At 55.9% G+C, this 20,043-nt stretch overlaps 2 protein-coding genes across 3 annotated transcripts in view; both read left to right on the top strand.

Annotated features, from left to right (window-relative positions):
* LOC144228220 (Fc receptor-like protein 6) overlaps positions 1 to 10,663 on the top strand; it is a 15,774-nt gene extending 5,111 nt beyond the window's left edge. The window contains exons 2-10 of the mRNA XM_077760025.1: positions 334 to 354; positions 1,733 to 1,999; positions 2,420 to 2,704; positions 2,850 to 3,128; positions 3,481 to 3,621; positions 6,384 to 6,449; positions 9,676 to 9,707; positions 9,784 to 9,905; positions 10,546 to 10,663. Of these exons, the coding sequence (XP_077616151.1) occupies positions 334 to 354; positions 1,733 to 1,999; positions 2,420 to 2,704; positions 2,850 to 3,128; positions 3,481 to 3,621; positions 6,384 to 6,449; positions 9,676 to 9,707; positions 9,784 to 9,905; positions 10,546 to 10,663 (1,331 nt within the window). The remainder of the gene's footprint in view (positions 1 to 333; positions 355 to 1,732; positions 2,000 to 2,419; positions 2,705 to 2,849; positions 3,129 to 3,480; positions 3,622 to 6,383; positions 6,450 to 9,675; positions 9,708 to 9,783; positions 9,906 to 10,545) is intronic.
* Positions 10,664 to 18,295: 7,632 nt separating this feature from the next.
* SLAMF8 (SLAM family member 8) overlaps positions 18,296 to 20,043 on the top strand; it is a 7,762-nt gene continuing 6,014 nt past the window's right edge. For both annotated transcript variants that reach the window (XM_077759986.1, XM_077759985.1), the window contains exon 1: positions 18,296 to 18,335. In XM_077759986.1, coding sequence (XP_077616112.1) covers positions 18,296 to 18,335 — 40 coding nt within the window. The remainder of the gene's footprint in view (positions 18,336 to 20,043) is intronic.

Raw genomic sequence — 20,043 nt, 5'->3', positions numbered from 1 at the left:
TTGGTGGTTGAGTGGTGAGGTGGCTGAGTGGCTGAGTGATTGAGACATTGAGTGGCTGGATGGTTGAGTAGCTGGATGGTTGAGAGACTGGAGGGTTGAGTGGCTGAGTGGCTGGGTGGGTGAGTGGTTGAGTGACTGAGTGGCTCGGTGGTTAAGTGGCTGGATGGCTGAGTGGCTGAGTAGCTGGGTGTCTGGGTATTGGATGAGTAAGTGCTTAGGGGGCTGGGGGGTTGGTTTATTGAATGGATATGAGCACCCATTTCTGAGGTGACAGACCTCCTTGTGAAAAAGTTGTATTATTTTTCCTAATTCTATCATTCTGTTCTCTTACAGTTCCCTGTGTTGGGCAAACTGGTGAGTCTTGTTTTTGTCTCTTCTGCCTCCAAGTGTGTCTCTGGGCCAAAACTTAACTGATGGGCCACCGGGTACCCTGGAAGCATCTTCAGAGCGGCAGACTAGGCCCATCCCTTGGGAGTCTTGGCTCACGCCCAGACAGAAATGAGACGTGGGACTCCACTGTTCTCGGGCTGAGAATAGTTCTAGGTGACTCAAGTCCCAGCAAATGGCTCTGGGCCTCATCCTGTTCCCTTATACGTGGCACTGGCCCCTCTTCTCCCCTCAGAGTGGGTCTGGAGCTCCTGTATTCTTCACTCAGCAAGTCCCGGACTCCCTTCCATCCCTCGTATGTTCAGAGACAGCGGCTTTGACCCTCAGTTCCCTCTGCCTCCTAGTCCATCCTGACCTTCACGGAGCTCTCTATCCAGTAGGAAGAACTCTGACCTATGAACATCTTGACCTCCAAGGACATGTTCTATGGTGCTGGAGGCAGTGGGGGCTCCTGGGCAGAATTCAAACCCATGCTCAGTGCTTCTCGACAGAGCAGGAGGAAAAGCAAGGCTCATCAATGAGTCACTCCTTGAGGCTTCAGGGGTGGGTCCTGAGGACCCAGGGAGACCCAGACAAAGGCAGGATATACTGGGAGTCCCCATCTGATCCCTCATTATTGCTCTCAGCTTATCAGGCCTGGCTCCTGAGACTGTCTGGGACCAATGGTGTCTGGCTTGTCAAAGAAGTACGGCCTGGGGACAGGCCCAGGCTGTGTCCCCAGGAGCTCCTCTCTTGTCCAGATCAGGCCACAGAATGTCTTTAAGAATGAGGACAGACAGGACAGAACACTCCCCACAACTGTGGTGGGAGTGAAGCTCCCTGCTGGGGGAGGAGATGGAGGCCGGGGAAGCCGGAGAAGGAAGGCAGGTGGCTCGAGCCCGCATCCACCTGTCTGACTGCTTGCTGGCAGCAGGGGCAGCTGCTCTGAGAGGTAGACACTGCAGAAAGGCTTGTGCTGGGAAAGCCGGGGGGCAAGTAACGGGTCTAGGGGGGTGAGGATTGGGTCAGCAGGAAGGAGGTGGGACAATGGATGGGAGGAATTCAACTTGACTCAAGCTTGGCAACGTTGAAAAGGCGATGTGAAAGGAACGGAAGTGAAGTGCAAGGGAAGATGGCCAAAGAGAAGACTCAGGGAGAGGAAGGAGGGGAGGAGGGGGAGCAGAGCGGAAAGCAGACCCCGGCCCTGGCCTCTCTCACATGAAGGCCTGGGGGGCGGGACAGCTGAGCAGGTGCTGTCCAGCAGAGTCTGTCCCCAGGAGGAGGACTGGGGGAGGGGTGGGCCAGAGGGAGAACACTAGCCGATGCGGTGAGTGCTCCAGGGCGACCCTGTTCTCGTGTCTCACAGTCTGGCTGTACCTCCGAGCCTCGCCAGACCCCGTGTTTGAGGGAGACCCCCTGACTCTGCGATGTCACGGATGGAAGAACACGGCCCTGTCCCGGGTGAAGTTCTACAAAAACGGAAAATTACTCCAAAAGCCCGGGACCAGATGGTCCCTGTCAATGGGGACAGCTACACTGGAGAGCAGCGGCCACTATAGCTGCTCTGGGAAGGTGGGCTACATCCCACACCTGGGCACACAAACTTCAGAGATGGTCATGGTTCAAGTCCAAGGTGAGTCACCAGCTCAGGGGGGTCGGGCGTGGGGGTGGGGTGCTGCTCAGGGATCTGGTCTCTAGAGGTCAGCAGGCAGCCGTCCTTCTGGCAGACCTGATGCTGGGGGACCACAGGGCCTTGGAAAGCCCATCCTGCTGTCCAAGTGCCTCCGGAGCCCAGGGAAAGAGGGGGATGCCCTGGGCCAGACCCTTCCCCTCTGGGGACCAGCTGACCCTAAGGCCCTCTGGCTCTGGCTCAGGGTTCCAGAGAGGCTCTGGCGGGTGTGGGTCGCAGCTGGGAGGCGGGTCCTGGGACACAATGACAGTGTCCCCCACGGCGCGTGGAGCTGTGAGCTGGGATGTGCCCTGGCTTAGACCGCGGCCTCTGAGGACTCACGGTTCAGGAGCCCCCCCTGAGCCTGGGCCCGCGTCTCCCCAGAGCTGTTCCCGCCTCCTGTGCTGAGCGCTGTCCCCTCCCCCGAGCTCTGTGAGGGAAGCCCGCTGACCCTGAGATGCCAGACGAAGCTGCACCCCCAGAAGTCGGCCTTGAAGCTCTTCTTTTCCTTCTACAGAGATGAGAGCACCTTGCAGGACTGGGGCCCCCACCCAGAGCTTTCCCTCCCAGGAGCCCAGGAGGGAGACTCTGGGCTTTACTGGTGCCGGGCCACCTCTGAGGGTGGTGTGACCCAGAAGCAGAGCCCCCCGCTGGAGGTCAGGGTGCAGGGTGAGTGGGGAGGAGGGGAGACAATCCCCAGGAGCCTGGGCTTTGGGCGGTGGGACCCCTGGACCTGTGGGGAGGGGTCCCCAGGGGAGGAAGGGCCAGGAGCCTGGGTGGTACAGCCTAGCCTTCCCACTGTGTGCTGCCCCAGCTCCTGTGTCCCAGCCTCTACTCACCCTGAGACCTGGCCCCACCGGCCTTGCTGTGGGGGCCGTGGTGGAGCTCCTCTGTGAGGCCCAGGAGGGCTCCCCTCCAATCCTGTACTCATTCTACCTGGACGGGAGGATCCTAGGGAACATCTCATCTCCCTATGGAAGAGCCACCTCCTTCCCCGTCACCGTGATGTCAGAGCAGGATGCCAGATACTCCTGCCGGGCAGAGAACTACGTCTCTGGAGAGACAAGTGAGCCCAAGATGTTCTCCCTGGATGGTACGTCTTGTCCCCCAGCAAGGCCCTGAGCCACAGCAAGCTGGCATGGGGCAGGTTGCACCCCTCTGTGTGCCCCCCACCCACATCCTGCACAAGGCTGGGCCCATAGCAGGCACTGCATGACTGAGCCTGGACATTGCTCAGAGTATCTGCCAACTGGACCTGGAGGGAAAACAGGAGATCCTTGGTGGGGGCGGGTAATGGCCATTGGTGGTGCCACCCGTCCATGCTGGTGTCCTCTGGGCCATCTCTGATTCCATCTGCAAAGCTCCCCAGGCCATGCAGTCCCCCTGATGCCAGCCATTCTGCCTTTCCTGTCCATCTGGGGTATAACTCTGAATTTCATCCTCAGCACTCATGGCCACCCCTACTCAGGGCTTATCTGCCCCTGTCAGTCCCCACTGGCTGGTTCCTGGGCTGTCCGTGAGCCTGTTTGGCGTGCTGGTCATCACCACGGTGCTTCTGGCTTACTTCAGACCCTGGAGAAAACCTGGTCAGTAACCTTTTCGGCTTTCTTGGTGGCTGAATCCCTATGCCAGGCATTCCCAGTCTTTGGAAAGCCAGTGCCTAATGGGGCCAGCTGCTTCCTTCCCCAAGGTGTTGGGTGAGAGGAGGGACTTCTCTTGATATGTCACATAAAGTAGTCCATGGAGGGACCTTTCCAAAACACACACACGGTCACCCAGATGATGTGCAAAACACACAACTGCACGCTTGGGCATGAATGGAGGCACAAACAGAGGAATTCTCACCAGCCAAACGCAAGGTCCATCAGATTCCTTCACGTTCAGAAGACAATCTGTGGCTGCAAATATGCAGGGACACCGCAGGCCTCCAACCCTCGGTCATGAAGCTCACCAGAGCTCTAGTCTGCTGAGCAGAGGAGAGAGAAGGGGTGAGAAGCCCAGGGTGCTTCTGTGTCTCCCCTCTTGTCCAGCGCTGAGCCCGAGGTGAGAACCAGTGGACATTCAGTCATCAGGAAGGAACATGGTGGGAGCAATGGCCTGCTGCCAACACTGCTATTTACTAATTCCACAACCTTGGGCCAGTTCATGAAGTGTCTCCCTCTCGGGGTTGTTGTGGGGGGTTCGGCTGAGGAGATGACAGGGATCTGACACGTGACATGTTGCGCTGGCACTTGGTGGGCGCCCAGCACAGTCTCCCTCTATCTACGCAGATTGCTCAGGCCACCCCTTCCCCTGCCACACATTCTCTAATCCCTCCCATCAGAACCACTGAAAATAAAATGTTTGGTTAGATTTCAGATGTAGCGGGATCCATAGAAAGAAAAAGGGAAAGCGTTCAGATAAATGGCCTTTCCAGGTAACCGGTTGACCTTGGTATTACAGACCCTCCTTCTCTTCTATCCGGTCATGGTCATGACGGTGGGGCAGGAATGTGGGCTCCCACAGCCATCACCTTGGGTGGCTCCACACGCATTCCTATTCTAATCTTTCTTCACCTCAGGCCACATTTAAGGGAAGGCCTACTGGTGACAAAGCTATTTGATGCCAGCTTATCCCTAGGCCTTCAAACCCACCTACTGAGACTCAAATCCACCCCACCTCCTCCTCTCGGGGGCAGCGTTCTTATTTTCCACTTGCCAAGGGAAAAAAGCGATTGCTCTCCTAGACCTCCAACGCTGGGTTTACTTATTCAAGTTGGCAGCTCCTTCTGTTAAGGGATTTGTGATGAGTTTTTCGGGAGCTGGGCCAGACTACTCAGTGAGAAAGACCACCCAGTCACAAAATCAAAGTATTCCTCCCTGAGCACTAGCCAGGATACCTGGAAGGGCCTCTCCCCAGCCCTGGACCCACTCCCTTGCCTTACCAGCACCCCAGTTAGGGCTGGGGCCAGCCTCCAACTTCCTCTCTTCTTTTTGATTTATCAGTCTTTGTCCAATGAAGATTCCCTCTAGTCCTGAGTCAAGGTCCCATGCAGGCTACCTTACTTTAAGGTAGGAGAAAGATGGAGGCAGGCCCAGAGCTACATGGGGAAGCAGCTGGAATAGCAGACCAGGGACTGAAGATGTGTGATGTCTAGCATTCCTGCATCTACAATAAAGCCCCCTTCAAATGGCCCAGCCATTCACCTGGTCTCAGTAAGGCAGGTGCTTCTGTTTCCATCCAATTACCTCTGGGTCAGAGCATTAGAGACAGCAGCGCAGCATAGCTCTACCCACACCCCCCCCCCAAGCCCCAGACAAGGCAGTGGGGGAGAGTTGCTGGCGAGGGGTAGTAGTGCCATAGGCAGTTGTGCAAGGGGCCCACTTCAAAGTAGCACCTGCCTCGATGCACAAGCTCTGATTTGTTTGTTTAAGAGCATTCATTTTACTACCTGTTGTCACACCTCCTGTAAAACAGAGGCCCATTGAATTCCTGGAGTTCTTGAGTGAATGGAGACTCAGAAACACAGCCCCTGATGAGTGAGCTCCTGGTTATTAACCAGGAGCTTCTCAGAGTCTCTGTAAATGCACTCTTGGTTCTATAGGAGGCTCCAGTGATTCTGGTGCTTTCCTGCTGTCAGAGCTAATGAACACTTCCTGGCATGACCCAGGTGTTCTAAAATCCACATGTGGCCTTGTTCCTATCCTAGAAGCTAATCTTTAAAGTTCTAGAAGACGCTAGTGGAGAAAAAGCATGTAAACCCGGATTAAAATTCTGTCCCTACCACTCACCTTGTATGACCTTGGAGAAGTCACCTCTCCCAGCCTCAGTCACCTCCTCCATAATACTACATATGATACTATGATATCATAGCATCAACCTTTGCAAGATGGTTGTAAAGAATATCAGACCCCAAAGGGTTAGGAGGGGAGGCTCTTTTGCCATCCAGCTAGGTGCTGGTTACGGGGAAGGGCGTTGTGCTGTGACGCAGACATTGTATTTGAATTCCCTGACCCAGTGTCTGGTACACAGTGGGTGGCCATAGTTATGAGCTTTTCCTTCTTCTGTAAAGCAGCCTGAATGGTCAGCTGGGGCCCTCTCCATGCAAGAGACGTGACCTATCCTTTCTGACCCTGCTTCCTCCCAGTTTGTGATTCCCATAGGGCCATTCTACACTCAAGGGTATTTTTCAAAGGAAACATCCCATAAAAATTAACCATGTCCAGACCTGTGAATTAGTCCTCATAAACAAACCAGACTCAGACCTCTGGCAGCCTCCACTGACTTTCTTTCTCTCAGACTCTCTACCTCCCACTTTCCAGCATGTTCTCTCAGAGAACTGAATGAATTATGCCTTTGTATCTCCCAGGGCCCCCTCCGTCTCAGAATCCTCCCCTGGCCCCCGGTGGAGAGCTGGATGCACTGTATGGAAAAGGTAAGTCCCTCCAGGAGGACCATGCATGGTCTCTCCCTGAAGGCAGAGAAGGGCCTCTGAAGGGGAGCAAGAAGGAGGCCCCTGTGAGCCCCAAGTCTCAGGAATCAGTCATCAGGGAAGGAAGTGGATGGCTTCTGGGGAGAGCTGGAGGGCCAGTGCCATGAAGCTGGTGGAGGGGCAGGGAGGTAGGAGGGAAGCCTGACCTCCGAAGGGAGGGCATAGAGAGGTTAGACCACCGGTTGGCAAACTCTGGCCCATGGGCCAAATCTTGTTCACCGTGAAGCTTTGTATTTGTAAAGAACATTGTATATGTTTTGTGTATGGCTGCTTTCACACTACAGAGCTGAGTGGTGGCAACAGAGACTGTATGGCCTGCAGAGCCTAAAATATTGACTCTTCTAAATGGTAAAAGTTTGCCAACCTCTAGTTTAAACAATGTTGGGGCTGGTGAAGCTTCTAGAATCTGCTGTGGGAGCAGGCACCTTCTGCCAAGATGCTTATCCCACATTAATGACTGCCATCCACTCCCAGCTACCTCCAAGACAGAGCCCCAGACTGGCTTCCCTCCATAGGTTCTTCAGGACACTGGGGTCTTGAGGTGGGAGAGTGGGTGGGTCCTATTCAAGCCTCTTCCTTCTTTCAGTTCATTGGCAGAATGAGAATGAAGAAGATGGTGATTACTCTGCAGTATACACAGTCCCACGGGAGACTAAAGGTGAGTATTCTTGGATGAAACTGAACATTTTTGCTAATGTAAAGGGAAAGTGTTAGGTGTGGAGTGAGGTATCACTACCACTACCATCAACATTGCCATTGTACCACGACTACAGTGATCATTATCACCTCTACCACTACCATAATCACCACCACCCCATCACTACCATGCCACAACCACCACCACCACCCTCACCACCATCACTACCATCACCATCACCATCATCACCACCGACACCACCACTACCATCATCATCACCATCACCACCACCACTACCACCTCTACCACCACCATCAGCACCATCACCACCACCGCCATCAGCACCATCACCACCATCACCATCATCACCACCATCATCATCATCACCATCACCACCACCACTACCACCACCACCATCACCACCATCACCATCATCACTATCATCACCACCNCCACCACCATCAACACCATCACCACCATCATCATCACCACCATCACCACCACCACCACCATCACCAACATTACCATCATCACCACCACCACCACCATCACCATCACCACCATCACCATCATCACCACCATCACCACCACCATCATCACCATCACCACCACCACCATCACCACCATCACCACCATCACCATCACCACCATCACCATCATCACCACCATCACCACCACCATCATCACCATCACCACCACCACCATCACCACCATCACCACCATCACCATCACCACCATCACCATCATCACCACCATCACCACCACCATCATCACCATCACCACCACCACCATCACCACCATCACCACCATCACCATCACCACCATCACCATCATCACCACCATCACCACCACCATCATCACCATCACCACCACCACCATCACCACCACCACCATCAACACCATCACCACCATCATCATCACCACCATCACCACCACCACCACCATCACCACCATTACCATCATCCACCACCATCATCACCACCATCATCATCACCACCACCACCATCACCACCATCACCACCACCATGACAACCAGCACCACAATTACCACCACCACCATCACCACGAAAAAACACTATGTTGTCCACCATAATGACTATCCTCAACATCATCTCCACCATACCACCACTGTTGCTACCCTAACTAGGGAGTTTTTCTGACTTTTTCTTAGCACTGTGGAGGAACAAAGAAAAGAGAGAGAGAACGACACAGCTTGCCTTTGTCTCAGAGTATAAGCCTCAACAGGACAGTCCCAACTCTTAGAGGAGCCAAGACCATGAGCTCCAGCCACAAACACCAGAATTAGATGACAGGGCCAGGGAAAGCAACGTGGCATCATGGGAAGAATATGGGTTTCTGAGTCAGTCAGATCTGAGTTCAAAACTGGACTCTGTACTCACTGTGCAACTGGGCAAGGCAAGACCATTATAAATTCCTAGGAATGGAACCTAGGTTCTCAACACCTTAAAGATTATCTGCCGTGTCATAGACATTCAAAAACAGGAAGCTTTTAGTTTTTGTTTTGCGGACGTTTCTATTCCTGGTCTGTAAAATGGGTGTGAAGCAGCCTGGGGCTCCTGCTCCTTCCCACGAAGGGAACTTAGGGAAAGTGGACAGACAAGGAGTCTCTTGGGCTCAGGGGCAGTTTCCCCAGGACCCAAGCATGGCCAGGTAGATGGGAAGGCACAGGTAGGCACAGGTCATTTCAGAGGAGAGTTACAAAGGGAACTTGAACATGAGAAAGAAGAAAAAGAAGCCGATGTCCGAATATAGTTTTCATAAGGAAATGGGGCTGTTTTCATTGTAGCAGGGAAACAAGGTGAAGGCATGATTCAGGGAGGGGTGGCTTACTCCCAGCTCATGGTGGGCTTTCCCTGATGGGAGGGTGAGGAGTCCTGAAATCCAAAGTCAGGAAAGGCCATTGTATTCCAAGAGTCACAGGAAGGGGGTGCTGGATCTTTTATCGTTGCAAGAATGCTTCACGTTCACAAAGATTTGATATTTGTCTACAGCTCCCCTTCTTACAAACATGACCGTAGGGAGTATTAGCCACGCTGAGCCGCCGTTTTCTCCCCTTAATTTGAGAAGGAATCAATCGGCTCTACTTTGCAGGATTAGTGTGAGATGAATATAATAAATATAATCCTCACACTTGAAGGATTGCCTGGTGCATGGTGACTGTCTAATGCAGTAGATGCTTTAAAGGCATCTTTGATACGCTCATGTCTCTTTCTTCTCATTATAATCCCTGTGACCACCGCCTCCCTTCTCCCTGGCTAGGGAAGCTAAGGTCCCAGGGCTGAGTGACTGGCCTGCAGTTAGGCTGTGGTTGAGCTGGGAAGACCCAGACCTCCTGATTCTTGGGCCCCCCTGTATTTGGATGAAGGATGAGGGGTCCCCAGAGTTGTAAGGGGGTATAGTGCTCCCTGGGCTGGTCCGTGCTCTGTAAGGGAAGACAGCATGGAGGAGGCGGGCTGCAGGTGCACGGGTGAGCCAGATACCCTAACCCGAGTGTTTCTCTCTCCCCTGCAGCCCGGCCTGCTGCCTCAGCCTCGGGAACGCAGGTGAGTTGGACCCCCTGCCCTCCCCCCACCCTCTATGTTCCATCTGCCTCCTGATCCCGACCTGCGTCTCCCGCAGGACACTTCTGTCATCTACGCGGAGGTGAAACACTCGCGGCTTGGTGAGCTTCCAGCCAGGAAGCCGAATCCGAGAAGCAGGGCCCACAGAGTTCTCCCTGGTCACTTCGAAGAGGTCCTCCTGTACTGATGGCATTCTCCTCAACACCACCCACCCATGGCCCCCAGTGATACCCAGGAGGCCAGCAGGAACCCCAGCCCCTTCTGCAGATCCCCAGTCCCTGAGCCTGGCAGTGAGGGAGCCCTGCATCCTGGCCAGGGTCCCCAAGAGATGCAAGGAGCACCTAAATGATCTCTGAGCAGAACAGGCAGCATGGGGGCATGGACATCGTCACTGACGGGTGACGAGGGGACTGGACATGGGAGCCACAGAGGCTCATGTGTGCTTTCTTTCTCATGAGTGGAAGGATTGGAATCCACATGCAACCTGTTTCTGTCCACACCCCGTCCAGGCTCCCACGGTTCCAAAGTTTATGGAACTGAGGCTTGCCCTGAATCCCCATGTGTGGAGCACAGCAGAAAACTCAGTTACCCCTCATGTTCACAAAGATGCGTGCTTATAGAACGTGTTTGTTAATAGAAGCCTATCAATGTCATTCACCAATACCAGTTGCTTGTAGTGCCCGATGGTTTGGTTTGGTCTCGTTTGTGGAGTCCACACCCCTTGATGCTGAGAGTTCTGTACTAGTAACTAGGAGGATTCGTTATCTCTGCTCTTCCTCCGAGCCCCAGTTCCTGCCAGGCCCCTGCTCCCCGATCACAGAGTGAGGTCCCAGCTGGACTTCACCCACCACACCCGCCTCTCCTGGGAAGAGGTCCACGTTCTCAGGGAGCTCCGGCCAGGGCACCCAGAGCTGGACACGGTCAGGGTCCAGTCTTGAGCTTAATAGAAACGTAGCCACTCAGAGGCACCCCCAGATCTGCTGAATCTCAGTCTGCATTTAAATAAGATCTCTAGGCGACTCCTATGCACATGAAAGTCTAGAAGGCCTGGTCTGCCTCCAAGCAAACTTTATGGGAATACCTGTCCACTTGCCTTCTGGAGTGTCACTGGATAAAACAAAAGGGCCCAGAGCGCTACTAGGTCAATCCGTGCTAGCGTTTCTCACTTCCCTATGGCTTCTCTTCCTTCTCTTCCCCCACCTGAACTTCCTCTTCCCCAGCCTCTTCCTCCTCCTCCCCATGTCACTCATCGCTGGTCCAATCTGCATCCAGAGTACACCGGGGCCCCACTCCCTCGCTTCTTGTCTGCCAGGCCAAGAAGCGCATGTCAGGTCATCTAGAAGCACAGGGTCCTCGCTGGTCAATCAGGAAGCACCCGTAGAAGCCAAGCCTTGCCATGCCCCCTATAAACGGGCTATGCCCCTTGTAAAGAGTCCAGTCAAAGACAGGACAGCTCATGAAGGAGACACTGATGCCGGGGACCCAGAAGGAGCTGGCCTGCTCCATCCCACAGACCGCCCCCTCCCTGGGAATTCAGGCCTCTTGCTCTCTGCCCTACACCAGCGACACTGGCCCGGTGTTTACCAGGACAGGATGCTTGGAACAATGAAAAGCAAGAACTTGGACACTTTTGTAGCAATCTGACAGAGTAATTCTGTTTGTTTAATACAGTCAGAAAAAATAGGGCTTACATTTTGCATGTTTCTTTTTATTTCTTTTTTATTTAATAATGTTTTTAATGTTTTATTTATTTCTGAGAGAGAGAGACAGCGTGAGCAAGGGAGGGTCAGAGAGAGAGGGAGATACAGAATCGGAAACAGGCTCCAGGCTCTGAGCTGTCAGCACAGAGCCCGACACGGGGCTCGAACCCACGAACTGTGAGATCATGACCTGAGCCAAAGTCAGACGCTTAACCGACTGAGCCACCCAGGTGCCCCACTTTTTATTTCTTTTTATAGTAAGTGGATTTTAGTGTATCCTACAAAAGTATAGGCCCACAATGGATTGGAAAATAAAGAAAAACAGTTCCTTTGACCTAGATGGGTGAAAAGTCCCAATCTACACACACACACACACACGCACACACACACGCACACACACAGACTCAGTCCCACACACGTGGCCTGGCCTCCAGGACACTTTGCTCCTCCCCCAGAATCCCTCCCCACCCCACTTCTATTGGCACAGCTGAAAAAACTATTCCCCTTAGTTTAGAAAAGAACAGGCCAGGATTTTTAAAAATGAACAATTACTCAGAAAATTGCAGACTGGGACACTTGGGTGGCTCAGTCAGTTAAGCGTCTGACTTCGGCTCAGGTCATGATCTCACGGTCCGTGGGTTCGAACCCCACGTCAGGCTCTGTGCTGACAGCTTGGAGCCTGGAGCCTGCTTCAGATTCTGTATCTCCCTGTCTCTCTCTGCCTCTCCCCCGCTCACACTCTGTCTCTCTCTCTCTCTCAAAAATAAATAAACATTAAAAATTTAAAAAAAGAGAATTGTAGACAAAGAAAATCCCCCAAAAGAACATAGAGAACACAGGGGCACCTGGGGGCTCAGTCCATTAAGTGTCCAATCTTTGGTTTCCATTCAGATCATGATCTCAGTCTTTGTAAGTTCGAGCCCTGCATTGAGCTCTGCGTTGACAGTGTGGAGCCTGCTTGGGATTCTCTCTCTCTCCCTCTCTCTCTGCCCCTCCTGTATTCTCTCTCTCTCTCTTTCTCTCTCTCTCTCTCTCTCACACACACACACATACACACACACACTAAATAAATACACTTTAAAAAAACCCGTAGAGAAAGCAGAACCTTCAGAAGGGACCCCAGACTCAGGCTGGCTTGCCTGATAGCAGGTGGCCCCAGGGCTCACTGCCAGTGCTGGGGGCAGGAGCCTGCTGCTGGCCCTGGAGAGTGCTGGTGGCAAGGAGAATGGCTCCGTCATGGGTCTCTGGGGCAGACCCTGCAGACACCAAGGAAGGCCGCACATCCAGCCCCATGCACCACTGCCCGCAAGGCTCTGTGCGGGAAAACGCCATTTTCCTCTCAAAGAGCTAAATGCAAACATACCTCCAGCAGCAGTGAGTTTGTCTGCCTGCTTTAGGGACAGGGGCTCCGTGGGGCCACATCACCTGCTCAGTAAGCAAGAGAAACCACCTGCTGCCGGGGGGTGGGGGTGGGGGGGAGGACTCCTGGCCTTGGCCTGGCCAGGTTGAGGGTGGAGGCAGCCACCATCCCTTTGGGGAGACTGAGGGAGGATGGGGCCTCGCAGCTGCCTCTGCTGGCCCCTTTGGGTCTGACCGTCCAGTGGACAGCTTCACCGTGGGGGCCTTCAGACACCGGGCCCAGCTTTGTGCGTGGCTAAATGCTTTAGATACAAATAACTAAACTGGAGCATGGCAGGTTGCAGGTATTGGGGTTTCTTTCAATTATAGGTTTATTTTCGATTTGGCTAGAAAATAAGGTCTTGGACAATTCTACCATAACGAGCATCTGCTAAACAGCCCTGCAGGGGGCGCCTGGGTGGCTCAGTCGGCTGAGCGTCAGACTTTAGCACAAGTCATGATCTAGCAGGTCCTGAGTTCGAGCCCTGCATGGGGCTGTGTGCTGACAGCTCGGAGCCTGGAGCCTGCTTTGGATTCTGTGTCTCCCTTTCTCTCTCTCTGCCCCTCCCCCAATTGCAGATTGCCAGTGGGCGGTGACTGGCCAGAGCACCATCCCCATCTGCCCCAGTCCTGCACTCGCAGGCCCCGCTGAGTGCTCTATGCACCTGCTCACCGCCGCAACCTGCACAGGCTGGGGATCCGCAGATGTTTGCTGAATGACTGAATGAGTGAATGAGATCCCAGCTCCTCCCTCGCTGCCCCCATGGAGCACAGTCCTGCCTGTGTCATGTGCGCAGCCCGCCCTCAGCTCTCTGGCAAAGTATGTTTTTGGCTCTAAAGCAAATCCTCCGAAGCCTTGGACCCTCCCCCCCAAGTTCCTGTGGGCTGTTCCTTCTCTCCCACCTTCCATCTCGTGTTGCCTGCACCTTGCTCCCATGCATCAAAGATCAAAGACTCCTCTCCCTGCCCCTTGTCCCCAGCAAGCCCAGGACCAGGGCGAGGCAAGACAGGCACCATCCACACAAATATTAAAAGGGCAGCTCAGGGCTGTGCCCGCAGGCGTGAATGTGTCCTCTGGGGGGAGGTCAGGTGCACTGTTTCCACACGCGCGAGCACGCTCCTGCTGGCCCAGCTGGCCGGGGAGGGCATGTGTGCATGGGCTGCCCTGCCCAGGGCAGCCTTTGGGGCCAGCCAGTGCCTGGTGGCCCAGGGTCAGCTGACCCATCATGCAGGCAGATGTCCACCCCACAGGGACCGAGGAGGTGAGCAAAGACACGAAGACGGGGCTTAGGTGGGGCCCTGCCTGGCCTCTCAGCCCCCACCCCACACCACCCCTCAGCAGGTAACATCTCTGCCCTCTGCCCCCACCCCAGCTCCCAAAAAGCCTGATGAATGCCCCTCCTTGCTGCCTCCCTGCTTGCCTGCCCCCCTTTGTGGCTCTCCTCTACCTCTCCCCTCTTCTGGGTGACCCCATTCTGTGCCCAAGCCAGGTTGAGAATTAACGACAAGTGCGAAAGGGCAGGGCAGGTGCCGCCCCTGGATTCCGCTGGCCCTGAACGGAGCACAGGCGGCCCATGTGGTCACTGGGGACACCAGCTCCCCGCCCCTGCCTGCAGTGGGGGTGGAGCTGAGGGCGAGGTGCAGAGGGAGCCACAGCCTGGAGCCCCAGCGACTCCCAGAAGGGCCCAGCTGCCAGCTGCTCTCTTAATTAAGGAATGTGGGAGTGGTGCCTTTGAACTCCCAGCCCAGTGACTCCAGCGCGCTGTCCCCGTGGCAGGGTAATTAGCGTGCTCTGAGGTGGTGATCGGCAGTGGGGCAGAGCCTGTCTCCGCAGACCCAACCCGCCCCGAGCTGCCCCTGTCCAGCTTTCTCCTGCAGCCACACAACCTGGAGTTCTTCCCTTTGGGGGGTGGAATGTCCACTGATGCTCCCCAACCCCCTCCTCACCCTCCCCCAGCCTCCCTGAAGTCCCCCTGTAGGTAAAGAGCAAGGGGGCAGGGGTGGGGAAGGCAGGGAAGATCGAAGCTCAGTGCCTGCTTGGATGGACCACGCTGGTGAGGACGGAGTATGACCACCCACCGTCTGCACTGCGGGAATTCAGCATCCCCACATCCCCACCACGGCCCCACTCCTGCACCTCACACCCTCCCCATCCCAGGCATGACCCCTGAGGATTGGCCCAGACTTGGAGGGCACTGTAGCTTGGGAAGCCTGTCCATGGCCATCAACGGAGGGGCGGGGAGTAGGGGTGGGGGGCTTGGAAGGGGAGAAGTGTAGGGGTCTGACCCTGTGCTCGCCCAGCTTCCAGTCTGGGACCGGCAGAGGCGGCTGCTCACACCTGAACTCCCTTGATCTGCATTTACCTGCTCTCCTCTCTTCCCTGTCCGGCCACTTAGGAGCCACGGCTAAGATTCTTCCGAGTACTGACCATGCCCCAGACCCCATTCTCAATAAGCCCTTACACATACTGCTCTTACCACGCCGACTGTAATCATCAGCTGACATAGCCCATCTCCTCCTCCAAACTGCAGAGTCCTCGGGGGCAGGGCCATGCCTTTCATGTCTGTGCTCCCAGCCCCTGGCACGGAAGTAGATGCTCAATAAACACCTGATGAAGAAGGATGGAATTCGCAACGGGGTCATGAATGAGGCCCCTCCCCTGGCCTCTCTGCCCCAAAGCCAGGTGGCATCCGAGTTCTGGCCCAGCTCGGCCCTGTCCCTTCCTCTCTGCTTGGGGACTTCCTTCCTAGTCCAGCCAGGACTGTCCCAACGGCTGCTATCCAGGCCCCTTCCCTCTGCCAACCTGCCCCGCTTGCCGCCCTTCTACCAGCCAGCCGCCCTCAGCTCAGCAAGGGCCACATCCCCTCTCTCAGAGCCTCCCCTTGGCCCACCAGCTGCAGAAACTCCTGGGGCGCGTGCTGGGTACTCCTGATTCTGGGGCCCCTCCCAGCCCCACTCAACCAGAGTCCCCACGGCTTTGAGCCCAGCGAGGTTGAGAGCGCTGCCCCCAGAACAAAAACCTAATACCTAAGCCAGTATGCAAGCAATCTGACCCTCAAACTCCACAGCAGCCCTGATTGGCTCCTCCCTGCCCTCCTTCATCATCCCAGGAGCCCACCTGGGGCTCCCCCTGCCTGGCCTCGTCCACTCGGCTCTCCTTTTCCAGCCTCTGGCTCGTCCCTTACCTGTGTCTACCCCAATCATGCCTATCTTCAAGGTGCGGCTCGAAGCCCACCTTCTAGGAAAGTGTCCCCTGCCCACAACCACAGATGCCTCCTCCCCACCACACCCTCTGCACTGAGAAGCCTGTGCTGCCCATTGCACAGAGCCGTGCCCGCATGCAGGGGACCTTCGTCCTGGGCGTACCCTGTTTCTGCACTCGGAGGGCAGGAGGCCTACCCCAGAACCTCCTGATGTCCCAGCACCATGGCTGCCTTGCTCCAGGTCGGGTCCCAAGCAGAGGACAGGAGTTCTGCTGGACCGGACGCCACGAGCCATGTTTGGGACTCGGGGATTCCCCTCATCTTCCCGAAAAGCCTCCCCAGATCAAGAAGCCGCACAACTGGAAGTGAGAAGAGACCCAGGGGGAGGAGAGGAAGCTCTGGCAAAGTGGCCCACGCTCCTGAGGATGGGACTCCCGTCCCGGCTCGCACTCATGACCTCTGCAAGGGACTAACCTCGCTCTGGGTTCAAACGGCCCCACCCCTAGCAGGCAGCAATGAGACCCTCATGGAGAAGGGTTGTGACCATGTGCAGAATTTATGCACTCCTTTCCAAGTGATTATTAAACACCCATAGTGTGCCAAGCACTGAGGGGAGCACGGGCATGAACAGGTGAAGACCTTGCTGGCAAAAGATGCGTGGAAACAAGAAAACCATTACAAGACAGCATGCTGAGGGCAATGACAGAGACAGGGCTGGCACTGGGCTCGGGGGAGGAGGTCCCTCACTCCGGCTGCTCAGGTGGAAGCCCACTGGCTACAGCATGCCCTGCCCAGAAGGGTGAGCCTGGTGCACAGGGGCTGGGGTGAGTGCTCCCAGGAGGAGCACTCCTAGCTTGGGATGGGGAGAGAGCAGGCTGAACCAGGGAGGCCACCTCGGACAAGTGTGCTGGAGTTGAACTTCAGAGAGTCTTGCACACCAAGCCAAGAGTTTTGTCTTTATTTTGAGGGCAGCAGGAGGTGCGGAAGAATTTTAGAGAAGTAGCAAAGGCCGTTGCAATCTGGAAGGCTCTCTGTGGCTGCAGCAGGAAGGGCAGCCAGCCAGGGGGCCAGGGAGGGCTGGCGGGTCCAGCAGGAAGATGTGGGCTTGTGTTGGGGCGCCTGCCCCTGGCAAAGGCATTGGCCAACCACAGGCACATGAAAGAGGCTGACTTACAAGAATCCAGTCCTGAGAAAACCCAGCTAGGCCAGTGGCCAACTTCCACTTTCCTTCGGATATTTTCACTTTCGGGGCATCTCGTTCTGAGTCAAGATTCCTCCTTCTGGACATGGGACTTTCCAGAAGGACCACAGCTCCTTCTGGATATCCACTTGACCCAGGATGTTCTGGATTTCGGTTGTTGAAAGAGCGTGCTGGCCTCTCTGGAGAAGAATGGCCATGTGGTCCCTGTGGAGTCTGCTTCTCTGGGAAGGTAAGTGGGGCAGGTGCGTGGCCAGGGCCCCTCGCCAGCCTTCTGGGAAGGGACCTCATCCCAAGCAAGGACCCAGGGGCTGAGGAGGTCCAGGGAAGGCGGAAGCAAGTCCTCAGGCAACCTTGAAAGCTGGACAGAGCCAGAGAGATGCAGGGTCCTGGGTGGAAGGTGCTGGCAGGCTGCTCTCACAACATCCATGCCCATGAGACATGTCCTGTGGTCCAGGGCAGTTAAAACTTGGGCTGGTGGCTCAGTGGTTTGGGCAGAGACGATGGTGAAAAGGGTGAGGNAGCTTGGGATGGGGAGAGAGCAGGCTGAACCAGGGAGGCCACCTCGGACAAGTGTGCTGGAGTTGAACTTCAGAGAGTCTTGCACACCAAGCCGAGAGTTTTGTCTTTATTTTGAGGGCAGCAGGAGGTGTGGAAGAATTTTAGAGAAGTAGCAAAGGCAGTTGCAATCTGGAAGGCTCTCTGTGGCTGCAGCAGGAAGGGCAGCCAGCCAGGGGGCCAGTGGGATGCAGGGAGGGCTGGCGGGTCCAGCAGGAAGATGTGGGCTTGTGTTGGGGCGCCTGCCCCTGGCAAAGGCATTGGCCAACCACAGGCACATGAAAGAGGCTGACTTACAAGAATCCAGTCCTGAGAAAGCCCAGCTAGGCCAGTGGCCAACTTCCACTTTCCTTCAGATATTTTCACTTTCGGGGCATCTCGTTCTGAGTCAAGATTCCTCCTTCTGGACATGGGACTTTCCAGAAGGACCACAGCTCCTTCTGGATATCCACTTGACCCAGGATGTTCTGGATTTCGGTTGTTGAAAGAGCGTGCTGGCCTCTCTGGAGAAGAATGGCCATGTGGTCCCTGTGGAGTCTGCTTCTCTGGGAAGGTAAGTGGGGCAGGTGCGTGGCCAGGGCCCCTCGCCAGCCTTCTGGGAAGGGACCTCATCCCAAGCAAGGACCCAGGGGCTGAGGAGGTCCAGGGAAGGCGGAAGCAAGTCCTCAGGCAACCTTGAAAGCTGGACAGAGCCAGAGAGATGCAGGGTCCTGGGTGGAAGGTGCTGGCAGGCTGCTCTCACAACATCCATGCCCATGAGACATGTCCTGTGGTCCAGGGCAGTTAAAACTTGGGCTGGTGGCTCAGTGGTTTGGGCAGAGACGATGGTGAAAAGGGTGAGGGAATTCTCGTACAGTCTGGGAAGAAGGTAGGCAGGGCAGAGGAGACTCTTATGAAGAAGCACATCTTTCCATCGGCCTGTGGGAAACCTGCAGGTCTGTGTCAGGGAGGTGGACATCGGGGAGGGGTGGGAGGTGAGAACAGGCGAGACCTGGCATGGCGAGGCAGGGTGTGCTGTGGGAAGGGCGATCCCCCATCCTGTCTGCCACCCGACTTCCCTCCGTGGTTAGCAAGTGGCCCTCAGGACAGGGGTCGGCACTGCAAGGTCGGTGATGGGTGGGAGGGGGCAGGAGTCGGGCTGTGGCAAAGGCTAAGGCATCCAGGGTTCCCACCAGGGACTCAGAAGGACTTGGAGATGACCTCGCCCTGGGTCCCCTGCATGGGGTCCTGGCCTGGAGGGCTCCAAAGGCCCTGAATATACTAACATGTGCAGGGAACCTCTCAAAAAAGAAAAAAAAGGAATCTGTGTGGTTCACAAATCCTTCAAATCCTTGGACATGGAAGGCAAAAACTAAGTTGTCTGAAGGCCCCTTAATGGCAAGCCAGATGAGCACCGCGGATTGGGTGCACCCCGTTGTTTGGGGGAAGGGCGATGGGAGCCTGGGGACGAGGGTGACCCGCTGAAGCCATACCGTTCACTGGTAGCAGGGTTGGGGCAAGACAGCCTCCCAGGGGCTTGACTGGCCACCAGCGCCCATCAGGACGCCTGGCACGTGGGTTGGGGTGCCGCTCCGCATTAGCGCTGCCTTCTCTGTGGCTTAGGGCTAGAGAGGGCGGCGAGGTGGGCAAGGGGCTGGCTGAGCGACCCCCCAGGGAACACAACCCCGCAAGCAGAAGCCGGGTGCCCGGGGAAGGTTCTGTCCGTGCCGCGCTGCGCTCTGCACCCTGGGGCCCCTGCACCCGGCACCAGGTGCGTCCTCAGTGAATTGTCATCCCCCAAGTACCGTGAGCTGAGCTTCTCCCATGTGCGCCTGAACACGGGTGGGCAGGGCTACGGGGAGGACCCGAGGAACTCGCTGTCTTGTGGCAGCCCCTGAGTCACCCACGGGCAGTCACAGCAGAGGAGCAAGGCAGGTGCCCCAGGGTGCCGGCGCACAGAGAAACAGGGCGGATATTGCCTTGACCAGAGGAGAGATGAGGGGAGGCAGAGGGTCTGGATGAGCAGTGAGCGGCTGGCGGAGGGGTCAGGGGCACTCCCCCCAGAGGTGTCACCTAACCCCAGCATCTCAGCCCTGCCCAGCCTGCTCCTCCGTCCACCAGCTCCGCGCCCAGTGGGTCCCTGGCCTCCGTAACTCCTTCTCCTTCCCTCCTCGACCACAACTAGGATCCATCCTCACTGACTGCACACCTGAATCCCTCTCCGCCCCTCCCATTTGGCCCCCCCCCCCCCCCCCCCCCCCCCCCACCCCCCCACCCGGGGG

Source organism: Crocuta crocuta, unplaced genomic scaffold (genome assembly GCF_008692635.1).
Source record: "Crocuta crocuta isolate KB4526 unplaced genomic scaffold, BGI_CrCroc_1.0 scaffold133, whole genome shotgun sequence".
In the NCBI taxonomy this organism is placed as follows: Eukaryota; Metazoa; Chordata; class Mammalia; order Carnivora; family Hyaenidae; genus Crocuta; species Crocuta crocuta.
This window is presented reverse-complemented; position numbering and strand designations above follow the sequence as displayed.